Source organism: Panthera pardus, unplaced genomic scaffold (genome assembly GCF_024362965.1).
Source record: "Panthera pardus isolate Hobbes unplaced genomic scaffold, ASM2436296v1 HiC_scaffold_16, whole genome shotgun sequence".
In the NCBI taxonomy this organism is placed as follows: Eukaryota; Metazoa; Chordata; class Mammalia; order Carnivora; family Felidae; genus Panthera; species Panthera pardus.
Window position 1 is genome coordinate 119,137,128 of NW_026526721.1, and position 27,270 is coordinate 119,164,397.

At 39.6% G+C, this 27,270-nt stretch overlaps 1 protein-coding gene across 8 annotated transcripts in view; it reads left to right on the forward strand.

The window, feature by feature from the left end:
• SLC9A9 (solute carrier family 9 member A9) overlaps positions 1 to 27,270 on the forward strand; it is a 701,238-nt gene that overhangs the window by 315,058 nt on the left and 358,910 nt on the right. For all 8 annotated transcript variants that reach the window (XM_053903745.1, XM_053903747.1, XM_053903744.1 and 5 more), the window contains one exon: positions 14,893 to 14,998. In XM_053903745.1, coding sequence (XP_053759720.1) covers positions 14,893 to 14,998 — 106 coding nt within the window. The remainder of the gene's footprint in view (positions 1 to 14,892; positions 14,999 to 27,270) is intronic.

The following is a 27,270-nucleotide window of genomic DNA, read 5'->3' on the forward strand; positions in this document are numbered from 1 at the left end:
ATAAAGGCTTGTATACTAACTTGCCTACTAGCTAGCCTCTATTTGAATTATATAAATCATAGTTCCTCTGATAAAATAACTGATCATGAGTACTCTAGCTTTTTATTCCCTGCTTTGTCCCCACTCCATCCTGTCCCAACCACAAATTATAAAGCCACATTCAGGTCTGTTTTTGGGTTGGTATTACACTGCTTTTTAAAACCGGTTCCACTGTTTCTCTAATGAAAAGCTCCTTTTCCTCATAAGTGGACTGCCAGTCCACACCCTGCATCACCGTATATAGCTTCTCCCATGTGCCCTACAGTCACCACTGACCATAGCCATCCTCCAAACACATGGACACAAAATATGGCTTCTCATCCTTCAGGGCAGTTGAGGGTGAGGTTTTCCCTCTAGCAAATTCTCCAACTCGACAAAATGACTATTATTGTCTCCTTGGCATAATCAGGAAGAAGCACGGGACAAATGCATAGCACTGAGTTTTCATCTTTTCTATTAACACTTTGAGGAAATAAGAGTCTTCTAAAATGAGAGATGTTTTTATACACTGTACTTGCAAGTCACTATTTTCATTCAACATTTAGGTTATGGGGTTGGGGGAGGAAGAAATCCATCTTTATCCTTTAAAGTTTGCCGCAGTGTAACTATTCCAGAGGCACATGAACTATCTTACCTTTGATCGTGTTGATAATCTGAAGACCCTTTCTACTTGGGGTTACTATGGTTACGGCTGCACCTGCGATGTGTGAGCTGCACTGCTGTTTTGATAAAAATAGGTATTAACTACCAGTCATAGTGCTTCTCATTTCACAGCAGTTCTTGCAGAAGAACAGCATATTTAAAAAAAAAAAAAAAAAAAGAAACAAAGAAAAAGAAAAGAAAAAGCCTTTCCAAAGAACCATGAAGGAACATCTGCATAAATAATGGTGATTGGTCATGTGTTTAAAAATATTTTTAATTAAATTCTTTTTAATTAAACAGGGCATTTTGCTGAATCCTTGTCTGTTATTTGCACCGAGCTTAGCCTTGAGGAAGATGGCTGATTAACAAACCCAAGAACCTATAATTAAAAGTAGAACTGTTATTTTTGGAGAAATGCCTTTCCAGTAAGGGTGACTTAATGGGGCTGTCTGATATTTTTTTCATTCGTCATTGAATTTTCTGGTTAGAATTTTGGGTTCATTTTCTTAACGTAGGAGAAATGATTACCAACTGCCATAATCAGAAGAGTTTTTATTTTTTAGCTTTATTTTCCTTCAGTCCCTTTAGTCGACACTCTCCTTTCACTGTTGTTTTTCAATATTTATTTGCGGTCTTCATTTATTTCTTTTGTTTGGATCATGTCTTCTTTTTAAAGTCGTATATATTGTTCTTTTTTCACCTCTGGCCCACTCTGCCTATGCATTTCAGAGTTTTAGACTACAGTAAGTTTGTGGTTTCTCATCACTGGTGTTATCAATATTCTACACAGGAATTCAAGAGAAAGCTGAATAACTTTCTACTTGTAGTCAAAAATAAGATGAAATGTACAAAGTAGTTCCTTCACTTCCAGGCTGGCTTAGAGAACAGAGACGACATTCATTTAATATCTTCTAAGCAGCATCGAGGAGACTGAGATGGTTTTATGCCTACATTCTGAAAAAAAAAAAAAAACAAAAACAAAAACAAAACACTCACATACAGTTTAAGGTTCATGTCCTTGAACCATTTGCCCAAATTCTTTGGGGAGAAACTTGGGTGACTCTACTTATAGTATCTAATATTTGGAGAGAAGTATTGTATTGTTATTGCTGTGGGAGAAGGCAAACAGTGAGGGAGTATTCAGGGCCCTTTCTTATGCTTTCATTGAATTCCAGGGGGAAAAAATTACACCTCTGAGGAAGTCAGAGGATATTAAATCGGCGTACTTCCCACGGAAGGCAGCAGGCTTCTGGAGAATGCAGAGAGACCAGCCATTTTCACTATGCATTGTGTTTCAAACCTGCATACGGTGTCATTTAACAGTACTCTACTGCATTTTCTGTGTCTATCCAATTCCATATTAAACACACTGGGATAGTATCAGTTTAAAAGCCTCTACATAAACCTAGGTCTATAAAACACCATCATATAAACTCAGATTCTATTCTTGAACAAATTTACTCAGAAATAAAAATAACAGCTTAGATTTATATTGTGTATCTTTTTCAAAGAACTCAAATAGCTTCATACCCAGCACTTCAGTTATTCTCACATAGTTTTCCTGGGTAGGGAGGATGCGTGCATTTAAGTGAAACAATTGGGTGCAGAAGATTTTTTAAAATTTTCTCAAGATTTTACAGTAAGTGAAGAAAGATTGATACAAAAACCAGAACTTCTATTTCCTTAGATAAGTAGACTATGTTTTTGTAAGTTACTAACAGCCACGTGATCAAAATATTTTATTGACTTTAGCTAATTTTCAGCTAGTTCTAAAATCAGTAACATCTTTATTCTACCCATCAAAGCAATGGTGCACTTGAGTCAATATTTAGAAGCAACCCAAAGCTACCAATTGGCAGCAAATGAAAAGCTCCATCTGAATTTTTTGCTTCGGAGTATGTCATCTAGTGATAACAACCATTAACTGAGTGTGTACACATATATCATCTAATTTGATCATCACCACAGTTAATTATCTCCATTCTAATAAACTGAGGTTCTAAATGCATAAGTGGTTTATTTAAATTTACAAGGCTCATAAGTGCCAGAGATGAGAGACAAAGCATGTCCAATATTCTTTGTTCTATACCACTGCTACTTCTCAAAATAGAACAGTGATGTGCCAATTAGGCTTAGCACAAAATGAAACCCGACAGTCAAGTTCTCCTTTTATGATGAATTTCACTTAGCAAACATTTATGCAGCACCTGCTATGTAGTAGGCACTGTAGAAGTGGTTGAGGGAAGGGTTAATAAACCAGACATAGCTCCTGCCCTCAAGAAGCTCCTCTCTAAAGGGGGATGTAGATACAAGTTTGGTACCAACAACAAGTTGGTAGTCCAGGCAGCTTTGTAAGCACAGAAGAAGGGGATATGGACCCCGGTACCACTCCTGTGGGGAGGGGATCTGGGAAGGCTTAAAGCTTCCCTCACCTCAAGCCAATATTTTGCCTGATTGAGGAAGATAACATGTCATTTGAAAGACACATGAACCATGTTTCTCTCCTATAAGAGATGGCCCTATGGATAGAGGTTTTTCATTCCCATATAGGGCCACAGACAACATGACCTGCTCAAACTTAGTAAGGTCTCCCTGGGCTCAGACACCTTTGGGGGTGTCCTGAGTTGATAATCCTGGGGGTCAGGGTCAAGGCAAGGAGGGCATATGCACTTGCTATTATAACTGTCTCCTCACTCATGCAGACAAGAATCAAATTTACAGTCATTTGTCCAGGACACTATTCTATAGTTGCTGTTTAACTCCTGATTTCAATGCTGCACCCAGGCTCCATCAGCATAATTAGGAAAACATGTACACTCTACATGTGGAGACTTTGGCTTGGAGTTTGAGTCTGAGAGCCACAGAATTTTAGCTCTGGAAGGACCTTAAAGACAACCTCACTCAACTGCATTTTTAGACAGTACCTGAGGCTCTGAGAGAGAAAGTAAATGCCCACTGAACACGAATTAGGTACTCTTTCCAAGTGCAGAAATTTAAGGGGTAATTTGTGAGAGAGGGAAGTAGAGAAGAGTTTCCATTGCTTCTCTGCTTGACAATATCATTTTTTTCCCTTGAAGTAATTTTTGAGTGTCAAAGGGGAAACACATAGGTAGAAGGTATCATTCCATTTTATAATGGACAAACCCCCTCTGATGGTTTTGATGACATGAATAATAACAGTAATCATACCCATCCTTAACTGAGCTACGATATACCAGATACTTTACATGAATTATCCCACATAACTGTTATCCAAAACACTTACAAGGGAGGGAATATTTTTATCTCCACTGTACTGACAAAGGTTACTGAAAGCTTAGTGAGGTTAAGTAACTGGCTCAAGATCACCAAGTTTATTTGCATCACAGCTAGTATCTGATTGCAGGTTGGTTTTAGTTTGGAGCCAAGTTCCCAATCATTATCTCTATATTGGGACAGAGTTGTAAATAGCAAGGTCTTGGCACAAAGGTCTCTCTTCAGATATTAGAAACCCAGGTATGGAAAATCAGCTCCACGGAACATAACTGGAGAAGATAATAGATGACAACCAACTATATAAATGCTTCAGGATATTGAAAGCAGATAAAGCAAGACTCCAGGTGTTCTGAGGATGGGATTCCAAGAACACACTGAAAAACCGTTTGAAGCAATTCAACAGCTCTGTGGACAGCTGGGAAACAGCTGTGGCTGACAGACCTCTCTGGCTCACTGCTTTGGGGAACAGAATGGCTCTGTTTAAATGAAAGCAGTTCATTCTCAGCGATACTCAAAGGCAGACCTGCAGGACAGAAGTTTTGAAAGTCAGCATCCAGCCCACACATTCCATTTAGGTGCGAACGAAGATATTGCACATTGTGGCAAATTGGATGGAAATTTCTTAAGAGTATTTCCTTGGATAAGAGGCTGTTTGGCTCCCTCTAGGGCTCAGCTTGGCTGCCTAAGGTCAAAACCATGGAACAGTAAGGCAATTGAAGAGTCAAGTTGAAGATGGCACTTACTCTCAGGCTGCTGTAAGTGCAGAGCCCACACCTACACAACTTTGAGAGTGAGTGCCTCCTTAAAAATGAGTTGCCTAGAGGAGCCAGGAGAGCACCCACTAGTAGCAAACTGGGATTGGGTCCTCTTGCCCTGCGTTGCCTGTCAGAGGCCCCTTGCTTTAGAATTCCTTGCAAAGCAACTTCCCTCCTGGAACACAGCCAAGAAAGGACAGAGGCTGACCTTTTACCTGGATACTACAGATAAAAAGCATTGTGTTGTTCAATTTATTATTTTGAGCTGAAATGGAGACAGCTTTTTGTAACAAGTGCTGCCAGGTCAGAGAGTGGGCAACGAAGTGACTGATCACAGTGGGAAAATACAAGAGAGGCTGGAGCTGGTCTGCTCAAGGAGTTAGCTACACGGTGCATGACCTTCAAGAGTCATTCATTCATTCACTCATTTAATCAACAGAATTAATTGTCTACTGCACTCCAGAAACTATAAAAGGCATTGGTGAATGTGTAGATGAACAATCGATAACCAGTGGTGATGAACTTTTTATCCAAGAGGACCAATTCAAAGAGAAGTTAAAATGCTTGTAAGCTGTTTCTCAGGAGGTTATTTGTTTTAAGTGCTGCTTTCACATAAGAAAATGCATTTATCTACAGTTGAACTTCTGCATTCTTATATTATTTTCCAGTCCAGGAAGGATTACCATAGAGGGCTAAATTTTCAGATATGACAAAGCTAGTTCATGCTGCAGTATCTGATGTAGTATAGCACCTCTGGAACTGTTTTCTTTTTCTTTCCTTGATTGACCTTGTAAACTACTGAACTGCAAAGTGTGGCTTGCTTCTTGATATCATATCCTCTAAAGTCCAGAGATCTTCCCATTTCAAACAAGATAACTCACAACATTTTTTTTAACACAAACAAACAGCTTCTTGGTGGTGATGCCATTACTGAGTCATTCAGGAGCAAGAGCAGCAGATTAACTGGGGCTGGCTTGGGGGTGGGGAACACCCACACCCAGGGTCAGACACACAGTTGGTACTTACTAAGTTTTTATTCCAGTAGAAGGACTCCAGGTGGAGTTGTCTTGGCAGTGGTTAGATATTGGAGTCTGTAGTTGACAGAGAAGGGGATGGGCTGGAAGTTAAGATGACTGGGTGTGGATGAGATTTCCCAGGATGAGTTGGTAAAGTGAGAAGGGAACGGAGGAGGTATTCCTGGGGAGCATTTGTATTAAAGGAACAGGTTCACAAAGGAGAGAAAGAGAGGCTGGATGAGCTGAAGGGAAGCTAAGAGAGGCTAGTCTCCCCAGTATAAAGAAAGAGAGCACTTGGAGAGACAGTAATCTACAGTGCCATGATACACAGAGGGCTTGGCAGTTTGGAAGCCCAGGGAGGAAGTCCTGAGAAGGAGTGGGGAGGGTAGGGGTCCTCATGTATGGTATCCTGGGATGTGGGAAGAGACTCCCGAGTTCCATATTTTATCTCCTCATTAAGTTTTGTCAGTTTTAAAAATGACTTTTGTCCTTTCTGATCTAAAAGTAGCTTATTATAGTAAATTTATAAAATTTATAAAACAAAGTTCAAAGAAGAAAAATTAAAATGGCCATTGCTTGCTTTTATCATGAGAGATGCTTTCTAACTTTTGGCTTGCTCTCCTCAGGTTTGGTTTGCCCAGTTGTGCTGACCTTCCATCCTGGTTTAGACTTTGTTATTCCCACCTCAGCACCAATTCCTCATACTGACTTTGCGTGACAGTATATTCCAGACAGGATATACACTGGAAAATAAAATGATTTGATGAACTATAAAATAATACATTCTGAGTAAATGAGTGATCTGTTGTACGTGATGATCATACTGAGGGTGACACACATGGATAATTAAGCAGCACAAAGGGCCCCATAGGCACACATCTACAAACCCACAACCTTCTCATTGGTCTGGGTTTTTCTTTGCTAAGCATGATCTAAAACATAGATGTGTCTAAGTGACTTCTTTTCTACCAGTGGTGAGGTTGGGGCAGGAAGGACTGTGCTTATGAGAGGTCATTCCAGCCATATCCTTGTTCAGTAACTCATGTATTAAAAAGTCAAATGCCTGGGCGCTTAACCTGCCCATCATTTTGTACTTCCTCTTGTGAGAGGGGATCAGAGTGTACTGGTTTGCTAGGATGCCATAACAAATTACCACAAACAGCTTAGGACAATGCAAATTTATTGTCTTACACTTATATAGGTCAGTAGTCCAGGTTGACTCAACTGGGTTCTCTACTCTGGGTCTCACAGGGCCAAAATCAAAGTGTTCATTGGCTGGGCTCTTACAGGAAAGCTGTGGGAAGAATCCACTTCGAGGCTCATTCAGGTGGTTAGCAGAATCTGTTCCTTGCAGTTGTGGGACTGGAGTCCCTGTTCCCTTGCTGACTGAAAACTGGGGACACCCTTGCCTCCTAGATCTCTCTTTGGCCCTTTCAGGTGATCTCCTCCACCTCAGAGTCAGCAATGGTGTATGCTATCTTTCTCACATGTGAAATCTTCCTGATATCCTTGGGTTTTTGTTTTTGTTTTTGTTTTTGTTTGAGTCTCCTTTCTGTCTTCTCTTCAGCCGCGTCTCTCTGACTCCAGGCAAAGAAGTTTCTCTGCATTTAAGGTCTTATGTGACTAGTTTGGATCCAACCATATAATCCAATGTAATCTACGTGTTTTAAGGTAACCTTAATTACACCTGCACAGACCCTTTTGCCATATAAAGTAATCAATGCACAGCTTCCAGACATTAGTGTATGGACATCTTTGGGGGGCATTATTCAGCCTACCACACAAAGTGATGACAGGAATGAGTGGATTCATGATATGATTTCTCTCCTCATATCTTTTTTTCCCTTTCTCTCACACATTGAGTGTTGACTCTTCTCAATATTATTTTTGTTCACTCTTAACAGTTTTGCTAATCTTCTTAGAAAACAGGAATATTCATCCGTCCTTTTAAAACCTTCCTCTACTGTCCTTAGGGTCTTGAGCCACAGGTTGAGACATGATAATATAAGACACTATTTGTTTTTATAACTTTTTGTATCAAGAGAAACATTTGTTTGTGAGGCTCACTTATTTTATGTGTACTGTGATCATGACTAACACAATCACCTCTTTCCTTACAGTAGTTGCATTTAATGGGCCACAATGATATCTTTACCTCCAAGTGTTGATTTCTTGGGACTCATCCAAATTTTGGCTGCTTTACGGCTCCACTGAGCTTTTCTCTGAATTTATTTCATGATTTGTAGGTAAACCCTTGCCTACCATGCTCATTTTTAAAATGGCAAAATGCTTAAGTAATAATTCTGATTGGAGAATCCTTGTACAACAGGATGAGTCATCCTCACTCAGATATTGGGCATACTGCAAAATTCCCCATTAAACTGCACCATGGCTCATTAAACACCATTGGTGAGAAAATTGGGTCTTTGTTAAATGTTTATGTTCTGTGCTAATGTTAAATATAGAATATTCCCATTTTAGGTACCTTTGGGAAAAATTTTAAAGTACTAGCTAAAGTGCCAGCATATTTCAGCCCATAAATTCCCAAATACAGGATCTAAAAAACACCACCCCCAAACCCCAGATTTATTCTCATGTTTCTGTCTTTTCAATTTTTATGTGTCTTATTTATTTTTCTCTCCTTAATGTCAAACCTCATGATCTTCAGATTACCCTCTTATACTCTTAGTGACTTCTAAGGACCATATTTTTGGCTTTTAAGCACAAGAGGAAGTAGATTATTCTGGAACACCATTCAGCCATATTTGAAGTCCAGGAAAAGATGTGTGATTATCAGTGTTTTTATTATGCATCTACATATTGAAGAAACAATCTCTGTCCACAAAGCACATACATTCCAAAAAAAGCACTTAAACAAATACAAATAATAATGACAGAAATGTGATTCCAGAAGTGTGCTAGTGGAGTTAATGTGAAAAGAATAATTTTCCTCGTTTAAGAGTTATTGGAGGGATGCCTGGGTGGCTCAGTAAGGTAAGCGTCCGACTCTTGATTTTGGCTCAGGTCATCATCTCAAGGTCTTGAGATTAAGTCCTACCTCTGGCTCCGTGCTGAGCATGGAGCCTGCTTAGGAGTCTCTTTCTCTCTCCCTCTGCCCTTCCCCTGCAAAAAAGTTATTAGAAATCCTCTTCATGTATGCTGAAAGAATTAGCTCATTATTGCATGACAAAAGATACTAAGATCTAGGGAGCCTTGCTCAACAGGAATCCAAGAAAAGAATTAAGCTCTATAGAAAATGATTTGAGGACTTTTTTTTTTTCATTTCTTTACAAGGTGATGCTTAGCTAGTATCACCCTTAATGCATAGAATATAAGCTAATCCATTAAATAAACAAATGGCTTAGGACAATGCTTCTCAAGCTTTTTGTTGTCACAACCCCTGTATAACTCTTCAAAATTAGGGAAGACCTCAAGGAGTTTATGTGTATTATATCTATCAATATGTACCATATTAGAATGTAAAAAATTTTAAACATATTTTATTAATTTAAAATTATAATAATAAACTATTTACATCTTAAATAACATACTTTTATGAAAAATAAATTTCCAAAACAAAAAAAATTTACTGAGAAGAGTAACATTGTTTTATATTTTTAAATATGTGTTGTAATAGAAGACAGCTGGATTCTCACATCTGCCTCTGCATTCACTTGCACTATCCCACATCATATAGCCCCTGGAAAATTCCACTGTACACAGATGAAAGACTAAGAATGAAAAATGCAAGTGACATTTTCATATTATTCTGAAAATGGTTTTGACCTTGGGGATCTTCCTGTGTAGGTCTCAGGAAGCTCCAGGAGTCCCTAGATGATACTTTGAAGACATTGCCTTCAGGCAATAGAACTTATTTCTCCTAAGGATCCCTGATGAAGAAGACTATAATAGTGTGGTTGCATATAGTATTTTCTCCACTACTAACTCTGTACCAAAATGATATATCATACTGATGGCCAAAATAAGATTACAATGTTTTAAGGCTAAATCATTCATGATGTCTTGTATAACTTCTAATTTAGAATTACTTCAATGAAGTAACTTCTAGTGATTAACTTTCTAGATCTAGTATCACTTCTCTGTCCTGTTTCAGAAGGGTGAGGTTTTCTAGTTGTATTTCTGGGTTATGATTAGCAGAGCTTGACTGGCAAAACCAATCTGTGTACTGATTCTGCTGCTGATTCTCCACTGAGAAGGATTAGACTCAAAGAGTTCCAGTATTTCATACCTCAATTTTTCTGGAAGCTTCTCCTTATAATCTCACTATGTACAGTATTTCAGAAAAGTGGGGAAAGTTACAGGAAAATTTCCTCCTCCATCATCCCTCTGAGAAAAGAAAACGCATTTTCACAATACTCACTTTTAGAAAGGAAAAATGCTACCTTGTTTATGAGAATTCCAGGGTTCTCCACCTGTCAGGCCTGACGCAATTCAGCTGCACAAGCCTGAGATATTTGATTCTCCATGTGTCGGGGACAAGTGTCATACATACTGATTTGCACAGACAACCAGAGAGAGCACTCTCCAGGGAAAGCCAGCATTTTGACAAGGCTGAGTGATGACTTAGAACAACAGGGGTAGGAACTATTGTGTGGAATTGCCCATAGACCCAGGCAGATCTTGTGCCAGGTCGTTGAGAGCTGCCACATTAAAATATAATTTGAAATTTAAATTCCTTGTAAAAAAAACAAAAAATATGGGTCAGAAAGCTACTAATGGAGATCCTAGGGAAAGGACTGTCACTAAATAACCCTGAAGACTTCGAAGTGACTGAAAGAGCAAGAGCATTAGAAAAGTGGTCAGTTAAAATGCTAGAAGTAAAAAAAAAAAAAAAAAAGGCAAAAAAGCAAAACATCTTTTAAGAGTCAGCACACGGAGGCATTGATGGGGTCAGGCAGTCACCATCTATATTTTTATTCCCAGGTATGTTTATTATATTTGAGATGATAAAATACTAGTTTTGATGATCTAATAAGGTAATAAGGTTGTAGTAGGAGACAAGACTCTTGGTATGATGAAGAAATTAATCCAAATATCATATTACTTCACTGTTAGAGCTTTTCTCTTGAAGAATGAGAATTATATATGACCTTAACAGTTTTTCATAAAACTTGAATCATCCCGCCCCCAACCAGCAGACATTTTCAACCCTCTTTTAGCCTCTAATTTATATCTTTGTCTCCTTGCTCTTAGCAAGATCTTGCTTTCCTGAGAAGACAACTTTATTTCAACCCCTCAATTGTTCTCTGCCTTCTCTAGACCTTGATCCAGCCATTTCCCTTCTTTTTCCTCTGTCTTCAGCCTCTTTCCTCTGGCTTATTCTGCGCAGCCTATGAATTAGAAATCTAAGAGAAATCTTCACTTGGCTTTATACTCCATAGGCTACTATTTTTTTCTCTTTCCATCCCTTATCACCAGCTTCTGAGAAGTGCATTCCACGTCACTCCTCATCATTCATGCCCCCTGCTACCCCTTGGTGTTTGACTGCTACAATTATTTTCTCAGATATCTCTAATTGTTCAATGACATTTCTTAATCATCCACTACTCTGGAATAGGTGTGTGTGTGTGTGTGTGTGTGTGTGTGTGTGTGTGTGTGTGTGTTGATCTATTTACACATGAGGTTATATGTGCTTACTTGTGTGATATCTATTATTTATGTCCCTTACTTGACGGACAAAGTGGGTTTTTCCTCTAGCTAAAAGGTCAGGTAGGGAGAAGGTGGCCCCAAACCCCAAAAGGGGTGCTGGAACTTGCCACTAAGATATAAGTGGAACTAAAGTGTGACCAAGATAAATATGACCAAAGTCAGAGGTTTAAGAAATTGGATTGTGTCTCCTCCCCTTCCTATCTACATGGTGTCTGTCCAGTGTGTTCTCCTCATACTATCACGAGAAGGCTCATCTAAATAGGCATTGGTTTTTGGCCAGCCTTGAGCCCAGGTTGTCCTTACAAACCCAGCCAGGTGTAGGCAGAGCTGGTGTGAGTGTGTCCTCCATTGTTGCAAGAGATGGTCTCCTGGGAAGGTGCATATGAGTCTTGGACGTTCTGTGTAAGATTGAGCCCTGCCAGCAAGCTAATTAAATGAGTTGTTTAAGAGCTCCAAGCTTAGAAGCAAGAGTGGGTTGCTAATTTCCTGACTCACCTATTCAACTCACTTGTGGTCCCAGCAAATATTCCCTCTTGTAGGACACACTGCCTGGCTTTATTTCGAAGCTATTCCATTTCTTCACAGGGTTGATAGGAATGTGCAAAGTAATAGCTTTTCTCTTTTGTGTGGGATATCGCTTATGAAGTAGAGTTCAGTTCTTTGTGCAAAAGGAATTGTGGGAATGTCAGAACAGTTATGAACAAAACTGCATGTTCAGTTAAAATCCTTTCCCTTCAAATGCCCTAAGTTCTCACTGGAAAGATGAGGAGTCCCTGTTAGCACAGAGGAGACCCTATAACTGGGGAGGTGGGGAGTGGAATCCCTACCTTCGTCCCTATTTGTGAGCCTAGGAAATGCTGTGGGAGTGTAGATGAGCTGCAAGTCATCTTCAGAGCTTAGAAATACAAATAACTACAGAGACTAAAGTCAGCAACAGAGCTGCCATGATAGAATTTTGTAGTTTAGGAGTAACTTTACTTTTGTTCCACAAGATCCTAGCAAAAGGAAAATGTTCTTATTTAAAACCCCTAACTGAAGCCTCTTTGTTTTGATGAGGGTCTTTACCCAAAAAGAAGAAAGAGGTACTTTTTCTTAGCAGAGGTAATTGCTACCTCTCCTTACTACCACTACCTGAAAAGGCTAAGGGTTGTAGCAAATGTGAATAGCTACCAACTACTAGAGAATACATCTCTGCCTTTTACCTGTCATAATTAAGGACCTATGCAGCTAGAATAATGAAATTGACTATATGCCTGGTAAAATGGAATCTGGCTAATTGTCATGCCAATTCATGACATTTTATTTCTCTTGTCTCTTCTACCTCAAAGCTGGTTGTTGAGTTCAATACTCCTTCCTCTAGGATAATTTTTAGTAAATAAAAATCCATTTACAGAAATTCATGATGGATAGTTTCCAGCTGATTTGTTCATGCTTAGAGTTATGTTTGGCAAATATACCATAGGTGTTTTTTTATGTTTCTTTTTCTCCACTCATCCCTTAAATGTAAATGTCCCCCAAGAATCTCCTATGAACTCTCTTCTTTGTCTATATACTTTGCCCAGGGACTCGGTTATTCTTATGGCTTTATGTTTTATCTATGTGTTTATTAACCCCCAAATTCTTTCTTCTGCCTCAACTCTGTAGAGTTCAAACCTTTTATTTCCAGATTTCTTATTAAAATTGCCACTTGAAATTCCACCTGACTATTTAAGTCAGCATGTCCAAAACCAAACTTAGTGGATTCCCCTGTCTACAAACTAATTTCTCTTATGCAACCTCATCTACTAATTGTCCAGGATTAAAACCCAGAATCACTCCCTGCTGCCTCTCAAACACCAAGACTCACCAATTCTCTATCCCAAATATCTTGGACATACAGTGTCTTCTGCTGTGTCCCCTCTGCCATTGCCTTTTACTTATTCACTCATTAAAGGCTTACTATATTGTAGCACTGTCCTAAGGGCTACTGACATTCAGGGAAGATGAGAATCAATGAATAAGTGAAATACAAAGCACTGTGGTCATTGACCTATCAGAACCCAGAATGGTGGACGTATAGGGTGGAGCAGGATGTTCAGGAGTTTGTGAGTCTGAATCTAGGACTCTTCTAGTACAACCATCTCTTGCTAGAACATTTGGGAAAGCCTCCAGCCATATGTCCATTCTGCCCTCTGCCCTTCTGCCTGTGCTTTATTTTCAGAACTGAAATCAGATTGTCACTCTTCTGACTAAATTCCTTTCCTGGCTCCCTACTGCAGCAGAACAAGTGCCAAATTTCTTCACTCTACTTACAAAACCTTCCAACTCAGCTTTTGTTCCCCATAGCACTATTCTTTTATACAACATAGTTACTAACCTCACAGCCCATGAAATAGGAAAGGAAAGAACAGAAATGAAAATGCCCACTCTGCCTTAAAAATTTACCATCAGTAGCATTCCCAACCATCCTCTTTACCCCTTTGGCCATCAACTCAGCGGATCATTTTCCTAATGATTGCTGTTCACACTTTGCAAAACTGTTTAAAGTATCAAGACACTGAATGGTTTTGGTGAACACAGATAATCAGTAAGTGATTATTTACTGTCCTGATGTACTCTGAGAGCCTCTGTATGATATGTGGCATACAGTAGCCATGCAGCAGTCTGCCAGAAACAAGTCCTTAGGTCTTGCTCTTAGAAACATCGGGTTCATCTTTATAGATAAGTATAATCTCAAGAGAGAATGAGCCAGGTGCTGGCCACCTCTCCCTTCACAGGAGTGGGCCATGAAACAACATTCATACATTAATGTATTCATTCACTCATTCATGCATCAAACACTTATTGAGAGTTTGCCAAGTACCCTGTGTTGCAAAGATGTGCCCTATCCCCAGGGAGCTCACAGTGTTTTCTCTGATAGGTTTTGTGATTTGATTCAAATGCTGGGATCAAAAAGGAGTGAGCCAGATTTCTGCTGAGGGATCAGGGTCCTGGGGAACACTTGAGAGGCTTTTAAAGATTGAAGAAAGCTTTATGTTGGAGTAAGAAGGTGTGTGTGTGTGTGTGTGTGTGTGTGTGTGTGTGTGTGTGTAAGTAAAGAAGGGGGGAATGGTAGCTCATGGATGGGAAAGAAATCTCTGCCTTGGTAAAGTGAACCAAAATGCAAAGTTAATTTAAAAAAACTACATGATCTGGGGAGATTGTAGCAAGTTCAGTATGGCTTGAGGCAGGCAGCAAAGGGTTGACAGGGGATACAGGGGGAGATGCTGGAAGGTAAACAAGGTGCAGATTATAGAAGACTTGTACCAAGGAGCTCAAACTTTCTCTATAAGCAGTGAGAAGCCCTGAGAAATCTCTAAGGGGGGAATGACTCATTAGTTGTTTTTATTTTTTTTTAATAAAGATCTAGTGTGGGTACAGAGGATTGATTTGAGAAAAAGCATTTAATGAATTCTTTTCAGAGGTGACCACACCCAAGGATAAATACATGGCTATGCTTCAGCTAACCCTGTATATTTGTGTGTGTTTCCTCCTAGTGACTGTGCTGGCTATTTTCCATGAACTGCACGTCGACCCTGACCTATACACACTCCTGTTTGGGGAGAGTGTGTTGAATGATGCAGTGGCCATTGTCCTTACATAGTAAGTACCAGAACTGGGCCTCTGTTTTTTTTGATCATGTGAAATATGCTTCTGCTTGGTGATAATTCCCAGTGGCTTTAATAGTATCTTTTCTCTTATGTCAAAGAGGTGTGGCAATTTCTAGTTTTTAAGGAATTGTTACCACAGAAGATCTCTAATAATGGGTACAATTCATTAGGTACCTAATTTTTAACACTATTAATGAGTTTCATGTTTCTAACCTATTACAAGGTACCACCCAGAGGGTAACTGTTTTTTCCCCAGGTGCCTATATTTAGCTGATTCACTTAGAGTTCCTAAAATGCATGTAAATGAGCTTCCTTCATTTCAAATCAACACCATTTACTTTTTTTCTTTATACATGCCATTTTCCAGATAATGGACTAATGCTAACTATTGTATTTATAGTAAGTTTGACAAATTGGAGATAGAACTTGAGAGTCAGAATACTCTATTTCTCAATGCAAATGTAATGTGTTATAGGAGTACACACATCTTAAAATCATCGTGTCACATGTGAAACTAATGGAGCTTCAGCTAAGCGCTAACATAATTTTCCCTTGATCCTGGAAGAATTTTCCATTCGAGATGAAAACTAGTGCTCTTTCCTTACCTTCCCTTTAGACACTTACCATTTATATTTAGTAAATGCCACTTCGGTGGCTTTCACTATGTCAAAGGTCTCTTCTTGGTTTTCCATTGAGACCAACATTTTGGGCTACTGTCAAATAACCCAAAGGAAAACAGCTATCTGATAATTAAATGTGACAACAGGATTCAATTCAGGGTGTTAATTACTTCAAATGCATTTGAAAATGTATTGTGAAGTAACAAAGGATTTTTAAAAGTCAGATCTCACGGAGGGAAGTAGGAAATCACAGAGCAGAACGACTCTTCTGCCAGCTGACATTTCTTAAGGCTACCACCCAAAGTTGTCACTGAGCTCAGCAAATTTTAAGCAAGTGTCTCCAGATAAACTGTTATTTCACCTGGCCATTGAGAGTGCCTCTCCTGCATTAAAGGAAAATACCAGTGAGTGCAAATTAAGAGCAAAAGCCATGGCAGATTCACAAATGCTAAATTAGGATGCTTTTAAAGAAACACTGAGAACAATTAATTAGGACATCAGGAATCTCTGTCCAAGAAATACTAGTATTAAAGGAACATTTGGAATAATTTTTTTTTTAATCTGCTGCGTTCCTCATTTTTGTGTCCTGGGCTGCCAAGTTGTAAAAGGCCAAGTGAAGCGAAACCACCAAAGCACAAATGCACTTGGGAAAGAACCATGCAGCTACAACCAAAGGAAGGTTTGGCCTTTCCACTTTCAGCCCTACCATTCACAGTAGTTTTCCATTTAAAATGCAGACTCCAGGGATGAATGTTGATGCTGTTGTGCACAAGCCCAGGGGCATTTGAAACAATCTATTTATTATCTCTTTAGGTCAATACATGGTTATTACTGGCACTGCCTTTTCTACTCATCTACCCATGTGTTGCATGTCTTCTAAAGTGTTTCCCACCGTAGCAAGATCTCTTTCCTTTTTTTTTTCTAGGCACGGGACACTTGCCATTCTAGCCAAAATCTTAGGTTTCACAGGTTTGGCAATTTAGGTGTCATGCAGAGTGAACCCAATGAGTTCCACCTTTAAAGTAAAAGTAAAACTAAATTAGGAATACTTGACATGGAAACCTCCACACTTTCAGACCTGCAGGCTCTTCTACCTGGTGCACCTGGACCCCACTGGCCTCTTTCTGAGCTCTACTGAGTAGAATGCCCTTACGCTGCCTGGGATCCAAACTGTTTGGCCACCAGTGCCATCTGTTGCTGACCACACCCTCCACTCTTTGCAGTTTTCCACAGTGGTGTCCTCTTCACTTTGCTCACTTGCTTACTTGCTTTTTACACTTACATTACAGCACATATGACCATCTCTTTTTATATACCTGCTTACACACACATATTCCCTTTCCTTTTAATGCCTCATCCCCACACTGTCTCTTCCAACTATCTTCCTGCTCCCTATTTAAAAGTTTTGCATGACTTTCAGACCAGAAGTTCAAACATTTGTTTCTTCACTTTTCTCTTCCTTCACATTAAACCGTGCACAGCACCCTGACACAACTCTCTGGCTGGTAACTCATGCCTTTACATGCACAGAGTTCACTCCTTCCCAGCTTCTGTTTCTTCCTAATCAAGTCTTTCAGCACTTACCTCAGTCTCCTTCGGGAACCACTAGCCCACATGCTAAGCTCCTACTCCAGCCCTGCATGAACCTTGGTCAATTCCCTTCCAGCACAGCAGGGCAATCTTGGGTTTGAACTTATATTTGCCTTTTTAGATAGTGACTTTTGGAAGAGTGAATCTATGTGCTTGAAATGCATATTAAAAGAACAAATAAAACTTTTGTTTTTTCCTCTTCTTAGTTCCATCTTTGTGTAGTTTTGAAGTTTAAGAATAGTGATACAGCTCTTCTTGTGCCATCGAGAAGAGAAGTTACACATTTTGATGTGAAGTCGAGTATAATAAAGAACTCAAATCATTGACCACTTTGGCCCTTGGCACTACCTCCAGAGCTCCTTTGGAATGGCCACATACTTTCATTTACTTTCCCATCTCCCACCACCAAATGTCCTTGTTTAAGAACTATCCTTTACAGTTTTAGTATTTTTTAAATTTTAATTTAAAAATTAAATTTTTAAAATTTACAGTGCTGTACTCTAGCATTTCATTCAAATATATAGTAATTTAGCCACATTTTAGATTAAGTCAGCTTTTCTGTGCTAGTCTAAGAAGCACGTGGCAAATTATAATACTGTTTCTTAGGTTAAATGTGCTCTGAATTTCAGACAACTAATGTATAATTAAATTTGATGACCACAACTATTGTACACAGCAGCAGGTGGTGGATGGTGTCCCGAGAGCTCAAAAAGAGGCTGTCCAGAAGTGTTCATCTTAAAATAAAAGTAACTTTATTTAACAAAAATTTTTGAAATTAGCCTCTCTTACCCATACTGTCATTTTAAGTATGTACGGAGTGTCGTGCCCAAAGTGTAGTATGTGGACTGGTTCATAAATGAATTCCACATGATGGTTCTGCACTTCTAAAGATTGTGTAATAGTCTATGAAGAAAGGCAAAAGACATACTGGAGAGGGACGTGTGTTTTTAAATCTTGAACAAAGACATTACTTTCAGAGTCAATATGGTAGAATAGAAAGTCAAAAGAGCCGATGTCAGGCTTGCCATGAATTAGCGGTGCAGTTATTACAGTTGACAGGAAACCAACCCAAATTGGAGTAAGCAAAAAGGGAATTTGTGTTGGCTTTGTTGACTGAATGGCAGGAGTAGACTACAATGGCAGCAAAGGAGCCAGTGAAGTGAGCAGGACTCCTTTTTTTCCCCTCACTCAGCTTCTTCAGGGTTAGCTCCCTCACCTGGTCCCAAGTTGGCTGCCACCATCTCCTAGGACTATATCTTTCTTCAGGAGAATAGAGCAAGAATCTCTGTCCCATTAGTCCCAGTCCAAATCTTAGTACACCTGACAGATTGTGACGCCATTTCAGACCCTCTTGTGGCCAGGGAAATGTCCTGCGTTTATTGGCTCAGCTCTAAGGCATATGCGTCAGGAGTTTAAAACTGTGCTCATTTTCACCAGGAAGTACATAAACTAAGACTGGGAAAAGGTAGGATTATTGCTCAGAGTGATATTGCCACAAAAAAAGAAGTGGATGGTGCACAGAAACTAAAGAAAACCAAAACTAGAAGCCATGACAGTGACTCCATACAGCTGTGAGCTCTCCATGCTTGTTTCCTTGCCTATATCTATATACTTTACAAAATTGTTCTGAGAGATAAATAAAGCAATATAGTTGGAAAGACTATAATTCTATATAATTGACGCTATATAAAGATACATACTTATAATTTATATAACCATTTATATCAAGATCTTTCATTCTACTTACACAGATCTCTTTCATTTCATTAAAATGACTAAGGATAGACCTGCTTCTAGTGAAGCATTCCTTCATAAATACGACATTTTATGATCCAAGGAATATAGAGAATAACCATTTTCACATGTGGTTTACCCCATTAAGAGTGAGCCACTTAGTTAAGGCATGCCGTCTAAAGTTGATAAATCAAGAAATAGAGGTTGAAGTATATTACTTAAAGTTATAAAGGCACTCACAGCGAAAATTGATATTACTCATGGGAGTTAGTTGGAGGAGGGGAGAGGGGAAGGAAGGAATAAGTTAACGAAAATGTCACATCTCTCATAGTAATTAATGTACACTGTGTAGAGTTGACAAATCAAGAAATGGATGTATCTGCCTATCACTTAGAGTCACAGGGCAACCATCAGAAGAACTAAAACCATAAATGGTTAAAAGGAGATACTTTTGCTATGTAGAACTATGATTTATGCAAAGGGGACAAATGTAATTTAACTCTTTGAGTGTTTGTATTTGTTTGAATTATATTTATTTAAAATATTCTTTAGGTGATCAAGGTATCAAAAGCAGAAACTAGGAAAGAAAAGCAATCTATTTGATGGCAATACAGTCGAACAATTCTAGGAGGCAAGAGTCACCACAAATAAAATTAAATGATGAAGGATAAACCATGAAAGCAGTTTCAACACACAATGTTGATAGGTTGGTGGTCTTCATAACATACATGATAAATTGTAAATCTCCTTAATGTACCAAATGTATTAGTTATGTGACTTTAGGTAAACTACTTAACCTTTCTGTGCCTCAGATGCCTTGTTATAAAACAAGGCTGGTAATAGCACTCACCTCATTAGATGAGATTAAACATAGAATACCAGAACAGAGCCTGGCTTATACCACTCAATAAACATTAGATATTAGCTGCTGATATTACTACTGTTGTCAAACACCAATAAGGAAAAGGTAAACATGATAGAAAAATGGGCAAAAGACATAAGTAGGTAATGAACAGAAGAAACATAAATGGCTGATAACACCATGAAATAAGATCTGCTTCACTAATAACAAAGCAAATTAGGGGGAGGTTCCGGAAGATGGCGGCGTAGGAGGACGTGGGGCTCACAGCACGTCCTGCCGATCACTTAGATTCCACCTACACCTGCCTAAAGAACCCAGAAAACCGCCAGAGGATTAGCAGAAGGGAGTCTCCGGAGTCAAGCGCAGACTAGAGGCCCACGGAAGAGGGTAGGAAGGGCGGCGAGGCGGTGCGCGCTCCACGGACTGGCGGGAGGGAGCCGGGGCGGAGGGGCGGCTCGCCGGCCAAGCAGAGCCCCCGAGTCTGGCTGGCAAAAGCGGAGGGGCCGGACAGACTGTGTTCCGACAGCAAGCGCGACTTAGCGTCTGGGAGGTCATAAGTTAACAGCTCTGCTCGGAAAGCGGGAAGGCTGGAGGACAAAGGGAGGGAGAGCTGCTGAGCCCCCGGACGGCAGAGCTCAGCTTGGCGGGGAACAAAGGCGCCAGCGCCATCTCCCCCGCCCATCCCCCAGCCAAAATCCCAAAGGGAACCAGTTCCTGCCAGGGAACTTGCTCGCTCCGCGCAAACACCCAACTCTGTGCTTCTGCGGAGCCAAACCTCCGGCAGCGGATCTGACTCCCTCCCGCTGCCACAGGGCTCCTCCTGAAGCGGATCACCTAAGGAGAAGCAAGCTAAGCCTGCCCCTCCAGCCCCCGTGCACCTTGCCTACCCACCCCAGCTAATACGCCAGATCCCCAGCAACACAAGCCTGGCAGTGTGCAAGTAGCCCAGACGGGACACGCCACCCCACAGTGAATCCCGCCCCTAGGAGAGGGGAAGAGAAGGCACACACCAGTCTGACTGTGGCCCCAGCAGTGGGCTGGGGGCAGACATCGGGTCGGACTGCGGCCCCGCCCACTAACTCCAGTTATACACCACAGCACAGGGGAAGTGCACTGCAGGTCCTCACCACGCCAGGGACTCTCCAAAATGACCAAACGGAAGAATTCCCCTCAGAAGAATCTCCAGGAAATAACAACAGCTAATGAACTGATCAAAAAGGATTTAAATAATATAACAGAAAGTGAATTTAGAATAATAGTCATAAAATTAATCGCTGGGCTTGAAAACAGTATACAGGACAGCAGAGAATCTCTTGCCACAAAGATCGAGGGACTAAGGAACAGTCACGAGGAGTTGAAAAACGCTTTAAACGAATTGCAAAACAAAATGGAATCCACGATGGCTCGGCTTGAAGAGGCAGAGGAGAGAATAGGTGAACTAGAAGATAAAGTTATGGAGAAAGAGGAAGCTGAAAGAAAGAGAGATAAAAAAATCCAGGAGTATGAGGGGAAAATTAGAGAACTAAGTGATACACTAAAAAAAAATAATATACGCATAATTGGTATCCCAGAGGAGGAAGAGAGAGGGAAGGGTGCTGAAGGGGTACTTGAACAAATTATAGCTGAGAACTTCCCTGAACTGGGGAAGGAAAAAGGGAAAAAGGCATTGAAATCCAAGAGGCACAGAGAACTCCCTTCAGACGTAACTTGAATCGATCTTCTGCACGACATATCATAGTGAAACTGGCAAAATACAAGGATAAAGAGAAAATTCTGAAAGCAGCAAGGGATAAACGTGCCCTCACATATAAAGGGAGACCTATAAGACTCGTGACTGATCTCTCCTTTGAAACTTGGCAGGCCAGAAAGGCTTGGCACGATATCTACAGTGTGCTAAACAGAAAAAATATGCAGCCGAGAATCCTTTATCCAGCAAGTCTGTCATTTAGAATAGAAGGAGAGATAAAGGTCTTCCCAAACAAACAAAAACTGAAGGAATTTGTCACCACGAAACCAGCCCTACAAGAGATCCTAAGGGGGATCCTGTGAGACAAAGTACCAGAGACATCACTACAAGCATAAAACATACAGACATCACAATGACTCTAAACCCATATCTTTCTATAATAACACTGAATGTAAATGGATTAAATGCGCCAACCAAAAGACATAGGGTATCAGAATGGATAAAAAAACAAGACCCATCTATTTGCTGTCTACAAGAGACTCATTTTAGATCTGAGGACACCTTTAGATTGAGAGTGAGGGGATGGAGAACTATTTATCATGCTACTGGAAGCCAAAAGAAAGCTAGAGTAGCCATACTTATATCAGACAAATTAGACTTTAAATTAAAGGCTGTAACAAGAGATGAAGAAGGGCATTATATAATAATCACAGGGTCTATCCATCAGGAAGAGCTAACAATTATAAATGTCTATGCGCCGAATACCGGAGCCCCCAAATATATAAAACAATTACTCATAAACATAAGCAACTTTATTGATAATAATGTGGTAATTGCAGGGGACTTTAACACCCCACTTACAGAAATGGATAGATCATCTAGACACACAGTGAATAAAGAAACAAGGGCCCTGAATGATACATTGGATCAGATGGACTTGACAGATATATTTAGAACTCTGCATCCCAAAGCAACAGAATATACTTTCTTCTCGAGTGCACATGGAACATTCTCCAAGATAGATCATATACTGGGTCACAAAACAGCCCTTCATAAGTTTACAAGAATTGAAATTATACCATGCATACTTTCAGACCACAATGCTATGAAGCTTGAAATCAACCACAGGAAAAAGTCTGGAAAACCTCCAAAAGCATGGAGGTTAAAGAACACCCTACTAACGAATGAGTGGGTCAACCAGGCAATTAGAGAAGAAATTAAAACATATATGGAAACAAACGAAAATGAAAATACAACAATCCAAACGCTTTGGGATGCAGCGAAGGCAGTCCTGAGAGGAAAATACATTGCAATCCAGGCCTATCTCAAGAAACAAGAAAAATCCCAAATACAAAATCTAACAGCACACCTAAAGGAAATAGAAGCAGAACAGCAAAGGCAGCCTAAACCCAGCAGAAGAAGAGAAATAATAAAGATCAGAGCAGAAATAAACAATATAGAATCTAAAAAAACTGTAGAGCAGATCAACGAAACCAAGAGTTGGTTTTTTGAAAAAATAAACAAAATTGACAAACCTCTAGCCAGGCTTCTCAAAAAGAAAAGGGAGATGACCCAAATAGATAAAATCATGAATGAAAATGGAATGATTACAACCAATCCCTCAGAGATACAAACAATTATCAGGGAATACTATGAAAAATTATATGCCAGCAAATTGGACAACCTGGAAGAAATGGACAAATTTCTAAACACCCACACTCTTCCAAAACTCAATCAGGAGGAAATAGAAAGCTTGAACAGACCCATAACCAGCGAAGAAATTGAATCGGTTATCAAAAATCTCCCAACAAATAAGAGTCCAGGACCAGATGGCTTCCCAGGGGAGTTCTACCAGACATTTAAAGCAGAGATAATACCTATCCTTCTCAAGCTATTCCAAGAAATAGAAAGGGAAGGAAAACTTCCAGACTCATTCTATGAAGCCAGTATTACTTTGATTCCTAAACCAGACAGAGACCCAGTAAAAAAAGAGAACTACAGGCCAATATCCCTGATGAATATGGATGCAAAAATTCTTAATAAGATAATAGCAAATCGAATTCAACAGCATATAAAAAGAATTATTCACCATGATCAAGTGGGATTCATTCCTGGGATGCAGGGCTGGTTCAACATTCGCAAATCGATCAACGTGATACATCACATTAACAAAAAAAAAGAGAAGAACCATAGGATCCTGTCAATCGATGCAGAAAAGGCCTTTGACAAAATCCAGCACCCTTTCTTAATAAAAACCCTTGAGAAAGTCGGGATAGAAGGAACATACTTAAAGATCATAAAGGCCATTTATGAAAAGCCCACAGCTAACATCATCCTCAACGGGGAAAAACTGAGAGCTTTTTCCCTGAGATCAGGAACACGACAGGGATGCCCACTGTCACCGCTGTTGTTTAATATAGTGCTGGAAGTTCTTGCATCAGCAATCAGACAACAAAAGGAAATCAAAGGCATCAAAATTGGCAAAGATGAAGTCAAGCTTTCGCTTTTTGCAGATGACATGATATTATACATGGAAAATCCGATAGACTCCACCAAAAGTCTGCTAGAACTGATACATGAATTCAGCAAAGTTGCAGGATACAAAATCAATGTGCAGAAATCAGTTGCATTCTTATACACTAACAATGAAGCAACAGAAAGACAAATGAAGAAACTGATCCCATTCACAATTGCACCAAGAAGCATAAAATACCTAGGAATAAATCTAACCAAAGATGTAAAAGATCTGTATGCTGAAAACTATAGAAAGCTTATGCAGGTAATTGAAGAAGATATAAAGAAATGGAAAGACATTCCCTGCTCATGGATTGGAAGAATAAATATTGTCAAAATGTCAATACTACCCAAAGCTATCTACACATTCAATGCAATCCCAATCAAAATTGCACCAGCATTCTTCTCGAAACTAGAACAAGCAATCCTAAAATTCATATGGAACCACAAAAGGCCCCGAATAGCCAAAGTAATTTTGAAGAAGAAGACCAAAGCAGGAGGCATCACAATCCCAGACTTTAGCCTCTACTACAAAGCTGTCATCATCAAGACAGCATGGTATTGGCATAAAAACAGACACATAGACCAATGGAATAGAATAGAAACCCCAGAACTAGACCCACAAACGTATGGCCAACTCATCTTTGACAAAGCAGGAAAGAACATCCAATGGAAAAAAGACAGTCTCTTTAACAAATGGTGCTGGGAGAACTGGACAGCAACATGCAGAAGGTTGAAACTAGACCACTTTCTCACACCATTCACAAAAATAAACTCAAAATGGATAAAGGACCTGAATGTGAGACAGGAAACCATCAAAACCTTAGAGGAGAAAGCAGGAAAAGACCTCTCTGACCTCAGCCGTAGCAATCTCTTACTCGGCACATCCCCAAAGGCGAGGGAATTAAAAGCAAAAGTGAATTACTGGGACCTTATGAAGATAAAAAGCTTCTGCACAGCAAAGGAAACAACCAACAAAACTAAAAGGCAACCAACGGAATGGGAAAAGATATTTGCAAATGACACATCGGACAAAGGGCTAGTATCCAAAATCTATAAAGAGCTCATCAAACTCCACACCCGAAAAACAAATAACCCAGTGAAGAAATGGGCAGAAAACATGAATAGACACTTCTCTAAAGAAGACATCCGGATGGCCAACAGGCACATGAAAAGATGTTCAACGTCGCTCCTTATCAGGGAAATACAAATCAAAACCACACTCAGATACCACCTCACGCCAGTCAGAGTGGCCAAAATGAACAAATCAGGAGACTATAGATGCTGGAGAGGATGTGGAGAAACAGGAACCCTCTTGCACTGTTGGTGGGAATGCAAATTGGTGCAGCCAGTCTGGAAAGCAGTGTGGAGGTTCCTCAGAAAATTAAAAATAGACCTACCCTATGACCCAGCAATAGCACTGCTAGGAATTTATCCAAGGGATACAGGAGTACTGATGCATAGGGGCACCTGTACCCCAATGTTTATAGCGGCACTCTCAACAATAGCCAAATTATGGAAAGAGCCTAAATGTCCATCAACTGATGAATGGATAAAGAAATTGTGGTTTATATACACAATGGAATACTACGTGGCAATGAGAAAAAATGAAATATGGCCTTTTGTAGCAACATGGATGGAACTGGAGAGTGTGATGCTAAGTGAAATAAGCCATACAGAGAAAGACAGATACCATATGGTTTCACTCTTATGTGGACCCTGAGAAACATAACAGAAACCCATGGGGGAGGGGAAGGAAAAAAAAAAAAAAAAAAGAGGTTAGAGTGGGAGAGAGCCAAAGCATTAGAGACTGTTAAAAACTGAGAACAAACTGAGGGTTGATGGGGGGTGGGAGGGAGGGCAGGGTGGGTGATGGGTATTGAGGAGGGCACCTTTTGGGATGAGCACTGGGTGTTGTATGGAAACCAATTTGACAGTAAATTTCATATATTAAAAAAAAAAAAATAAATAAATAAATAAATAAATAAATAAATAAAAGAAGAAAAAAAAAAAAAAGCAAATTAAACCAATAATAAGTATCATTTTTTGACAAGCAAATCTTCAGATCCTCAGATCTCATGAAAGAACAATTATACTTTGGGTAAATTGAAGTTTGAGGAAGTGAAAACCCTTCTACATTGTTGGTGAAAGAGAAAAGTGATAGAACTTTTACAAAGGCAATTGGCATTATTTATTAAGAATCATTAGAATTTGTTAATCCTTTGATCCACCTATTTCATTTCTAGAAATTTATCTTAACAAATAAGGGACTGTGTAACAATTTCTCCATGGAAATGAGTGCATTGATTTGAGCAAGAAGTTGTACAGAAGTTACTAGTTGGTTGAATAAATTATAATATATTAATATCATGTAATCCTTATGCAGTCATTAGAAAAATGATATATGGAGAGAATGTATTGATGTGAAAAGATGTTCACAATACATTTTTAAACAAAATAAGAAACTGTTTAAATGGAATATACAGTAAGATCTATTTTGGTTAAAAAGTCACAGCCAAATTTGTGTGTGTGTGCATGTATAATTATAATGTAAAAATAATTTATAGATAAAATCGAGGTGTAAGGTAGGATCAAAGGTGATTTTCATTTTCTTCTTTTGGCTAAATACATATTTATTGGAAATAGATTAAGCTACTCATGATCGGCTCTGGTCCAAAGAATCCCCCATGAACATGCTTAATAATAGGCAATCTTCATTTTTATTTTCTTAAGTTTATTTATTTATTTTTGAGAGAGAGACTGAAAGAGCATGAGCTGGGGAGAGGCAAAGAGAGAGGGAGACACAGAATCCGAAGCAGGCTCTGAGCTGTCAATGCAGACAGAGCCCAGTGCGGGGTTAGAACCCAGGAACCTTGAGATCACAACTTGATCTGACACTCAACCAGCTGAGCCACCCAGGCGCTCCAGCAATCTTCATTTAAATACAAATTCTACCAGAGCGCCCGAGTGGCTTAGTTGGTTGAGCTTCCAGCTTAGGCTCAGGTCCTATTCTCATGGTTCCTGAGTTCCAGCCCTGTGTAGGACTCTGTGCTGACAGCTCAGAGCCTGGAGCCTGCTTCGGATTCTGCGTCTCCCTCTCCCCGGCTCCTGCGCGCGCGCTCTCTCTCTGAAAAGTAAAGAAACATTAGGAAAAATTTTTTAAAAAATATAAATTCAATAAAGGTTAAAGTCTAAATTTTTTTTCCACCCATGAAAGAGCAGAAAGAGGTTGTTGAGTGTTCTCAGTCATTTATCTG